This window comes from Lycium barbarum, chromosome 7 (genome assembly GCF_019175385.1).
Source record: "Lycium barbarum isolate Lr01 chromosome 7, ASM1917538v2, whole genome shotgun sequence".
NCBI classification, from domain to species: domain Eukaryota; kingdom Viridiplantae; phylum Streptophyta; class Magnoliopsida; order Solanales; family Solanaceae; genus Lycium; species Lycium barbarum.
The window spans coordinates 4,074,096-4,078,564 of record NC_083343.1 but is presented as its reverse complement, the minus strand read 5'-3'; the positions used below and the strand labels follow the sequence as shown (position 1 = coordinate 4,078,564).

The following is a 4,469-nucleotide window of genomic DNA, read 5'->3' as shown; positions in this document are numbered from 1 at the left end:
TTTTATTTGGACTTTTACAGTATATGAATATTCACTGAAAATGGTCTTTTTCTCTTGTATCCTTTCTTGTTTATTTTTATTTTATTTTACTTTTAATGCATTATCTACTTCACTTTTGCTAAAAGAAAACTTGTGGACAGAATCTTGTCTTTCTGATTGTCCATTATCCTCTTCCATATGCTTCAATTTTGTAGAGTAAAGAGGAATCATTGACTCAATAGAGTTTACTGACACATTGGTAACTTCCTTGTCTCCTTGTGGTCTGTCTATTGTTCTTGCACTTGGGATTCATTTGATTCCTCTTCTTGTTATGTCAAAGATAGCTTCTTTGTGATCTCTTTATTGTTCTTGCGCTTTGGAATAATTTGATTTATCTTCTTATTTATGTTTCTTGTGAGATACTTGAACATAGTCTAGGAAGACAAAAATCCCTTATTTGAATGGCCTTTGCTGCTGTGACTGTTTGTTTACAGACCCTTGATCAGATTTTTAGTCCCAACCCTTTTTTGAATCTTGATAAAGATGAACATTGTAAATTTCTTTCCGAAAAACTTGGAATCTTCCAGAGATTTCTTGTGGACTCTGCAAATAAACGCGATAATCTTGAAATGGTAGAAGATATGGAGAGACGGATTCGAGATGTGTCTTATAGAGCACAAGATTATGTTGAGGAATTGGCCTCCTTTAGTTGGAAAGACTTGGACCTAGTGGAGTGTTATGATAGGGTGTATAGTACCAAGGGCTGCTTGTCCCAAATAATAGAAGAAATAAAATTGATTGAATTGGAAGTGATGAAGATTTATGAGCAAATGTCTTGTCATGCCAATGTTTATGAATCTGAGAGTTACTTGCTTGAAAGCTCACCAGAAAAAGGTCCAGTAGTACAAGACTTTGTGGTTGGCCTAGACGACGATGTGTTGGAGATAAAAACCCGGCTATGCTCTTTGTCGTCTAAGTTGGAGGTTGTCTCTCTTGTGGGTATGGGAGGCATTGGCAAAAGCACCCTTGCTAGAATGGTTTATGATGACTCCCTCATTAAATATCACTTCGGGAGTCGTGCTTGGGTCACAGTGAAAGACCGTCAAGTGAAAGGATTCTTGCTTGGTCTACTGGATGGTATTGTTGAGCTTACCAATGAGATTCGTGAGAAAAATAGAGAGCAATTGGCAGAAATGTTGTATAAGAAGTTAAAGTTTAATCGGTATATCATCATCTTGGATGATGTGTGGTCCACAAAGGATTGGGATAAAATAAAAAGGTGTTTCCCTGATGACAAGAATGGAAGCCGGATCTTGCTAACTACCCGACTTATGAAAGTGGCATTACATGCTAAATCTGATAGCTCTCCGTACTGCTTAAAGTTCTTGGATTTGGAGAGAAGCTGGGAGCTTCTATGTCATAAGGTGTTCGGAAGAAAATCTGCCCATCCAGATTTAGAGGATATTGGAAAGAAGATTGCAGAACAATGCAAAGGGCTACCTCTAGCAGTTCTTGTGGCGGCTGGCCTGCTATCTAAGATGCAAAGGACTAGGAGCTGTTGGGTGACTTTTGCAAAAACATTTTGTTCAATTGGTACCGATGAGCACAAGAAATGCTTAGATGTACTTGCTTTGAGTTACAGAAACTTGCCACATCACTTGAAAGCTTGTTTCATTTATATGTGTGCATTTCCAGCAGAGATTGCGATTCATGTCCAGCTATTGGTAACACTATGGATCGCTGAGGGATTTCTAACTACAGGAAAGCATAAGACCTTGGAAAACTATGCAGAAGAATGTTTGGAAGATCTTGTGAATCGAAATGTCGTTATTGTCAAAAAGAGGAAATCTAATGGCCGAGTCAAAAGTTGTGCTATTCATGATCTTCTGCGCGACTTAGGCTTGAGAGAAGCCCAAAGGGAGGACTTTTTTCATCTCCCTGAACTCTTTGCCACAACTAATACTTTGCACTGTGTCCGTCGTCTCAGTTACCATGGTGTTTTCTCTTTTGAAGTTCCCTGGAAGCCACTGCTTCCCCTCTCCCGAACTCTATTCATTTTCGGTAAACTGAGATTACTACATGAGTCACAATTGCATGGTCCTTTACTATATAAGTTGTTGAGAGTATTGCACATAGTAGATGTTTATTTTGATTATTTTCCGGCTCAAGTTCTGCAACTGGTTCATTTAAGGTATCTTGCGCTAGTGGTCCGTGAGCCCGAATGCCCTGAATTAATTTCAAGGCTCTGGAACTTACAGACCTTCATTTTGAATACACTTAAAAGTTTGAATTTGCCTCGAACATTATGGGAAATGGAACAATTAAGGCATGTCTATTTGGATCAAGGAGGATGTCTTTTACCTAATCCCACGTCTGGCTTCGATGGTTGTAAGGTTTTGACGAATCTACAGACAGTAACCAAAATGAAAATTGAAAGTTGTACAAGAGAAGTCATTGTTAATGTTCCCGATCTCAAGAAATTAGCAATAGAAGGACTAGGAGAGCATGCTAGCAGTCAGCCATCATCCTATTACCTCAATAATCTTCTCTATTTGAAGCAGCTCGAAAAATTGAAGCTGAGAAGCCATAATATGTTGTGCATGGATTTTTGCCCGTCAAGCCTCAAGAAGTTGGTTCTGCAGAGGTGTTCTCTCTCATGTGGATTTATGAGTCCTCTTTGTATGTTACCCAACCTTGAGATTCTTAAAATGAAGCGCGTAACCTTTGAGCAATACACTTGGAATCTTACTGAAGAAGTGTTTAGTAATTTGAAGTACCTAAAAATGGACTGTCTTAAGCTTATGGAATGGAATGCTAGCTGCGTGAACTTTCCAAAACTTGAACATCTAGTTCTACGTTGTAACTTCCTAGGGGATATACCTCATGAAATAGGGAACATTTATACATTACAATGCATTGAGGTGATTGCATGTTCTGTGGCTGTTGAAATGTCTGTTCAAAGAGTACAAGAGGAACAGAAGGATATGGGGAATGACAGCCTCAATGTTTCTATCAAGAAGATACTCCCTTGGTGTGAACATTCACAAAATTGGCGAGGGTTCAAAAATTACTGAAGAAGTGGTCAGCAATTTGTACCTATAACTGGACTCTCTAGCTGCGTGAACTTGCCAAAACTTGAACATCTAGTTCTAGAGCGTTGTCACTTCCTAGAGGATATACCTCATGAAATAGGGAACATTTATACATTACAATGCATTGAGGTGATTTCATGTTCTGTGGCTGTTGAAATGTGTGTTCAAAGAGTACACGAGGAACAGAAGGATATGGGGAATGACAGCTTCAATGTTTCTATCGAGAAGGGCAACATCAATGATTTCTTTTTAGAACCGATCGAGAAGCTCAGTTGGTTGGAACTTTCACCTTGTTGGCGAGGGTTCAAATCCCCATATTTTAATCCCCTTCCCGTACCCGTATGTAATTTAAAAAAAAATAAAAGATTTCTATGTATAATAATCATTGCTTTTTTACTTTTATTTGCAAGACTTTGGATTTTGATTGTAATCATTGTAAACACCTAATTTTTGACCGGACATAAGTTTTACACCCTATTTAGCTTTTAAATATTTCTTTTAGGTCTAGATTAGATATTTTGATTTTTATGTCAATTTTAGTTAGTTTTATTTTAAAAATTGAAAACTTTAAAAATAGAGTCACATTTTAGAATAAATCTTATTTTCATTTTTATTTTTAAGAGAAAAGAAATTTGAAAATAAAATAAAAATAAAATAATAATAATAATAATACGTTTTCTTCCTAATTGGGTTTAATAAATAAACTAGGGATTTTAGTATTCTTTTACTATGAACTAGATATTTAATTTTTGCTATATTTCATTGGTTTAGAAATAATTAGTTAATTTTTCTTATCCTTATATTTTTATATTATTTAACTTTAATTTTTTAAAAAAAGGACCAAATAACTAAAAGATACTAACCTAACATAACTTTACCACTAATCCTAAAATCCCTACACCATACGTCTGATAAACCCAAAACAAACCCTATAACCTACTACCCTAAACCCCTCACGTCCTCATCCTAACTAATCCCTTCAAACCTCCTCCCTTAAAATTCTCAACAAAAATTATCCCAACTCTCACACTCCCTCACATCCTCCTCCCACGTCACACACACACACACATGACATGCACACATGATGCAGCCCACACAAAATATAAATACACACACAACACAGTAGAAAAAAAAAAACACAGAAAAACAACGTAGGAAAGGAAGAAATAGAACAACAGAGAGTAAAAGAAAGACATTAGAAACAGAAAGAAAAAAGAAAGCAACAGAGAGGAGAAAGAAAAAAAAAAGCAACAAAGAGTAGAAAGAAAAAAAAGAGCAACAGAGAAAAGAAAAAAGAAGAAAAAAAGCAACGGAGAGGAAAAAAGATGCATCAGAAACAGTAGAAAGAAAAAAGCAACAGAGAGTAGAAAGAAAAAAAAAAGGCAACGGAGAGTTAAA

At 36.3% G+C, this 4,469-nt stretch overlaps 1 protein-coding gene across 1 annotated transcript; it reads left to right on the top strand.

Annotated features, from left to right (window-relative positions):
* Positions 1–440: 440 nt before the first annotated feature.
* On the top strand, positions 441–3,053 carry LOC132602777 (putative late blight resistance protein homolog R1B-23). The gene has a single exon (XM_060315547.1). It carries the CDS (start codon positions 441–443, stop codon positions 3,051–3,053), a length of 2,613 nt encoding a protein of 870 aa, XP_060171530.1.
* The last annotated feature ends 1,416 nt before the right edge of the window (positions 3,054–4,469 follow it).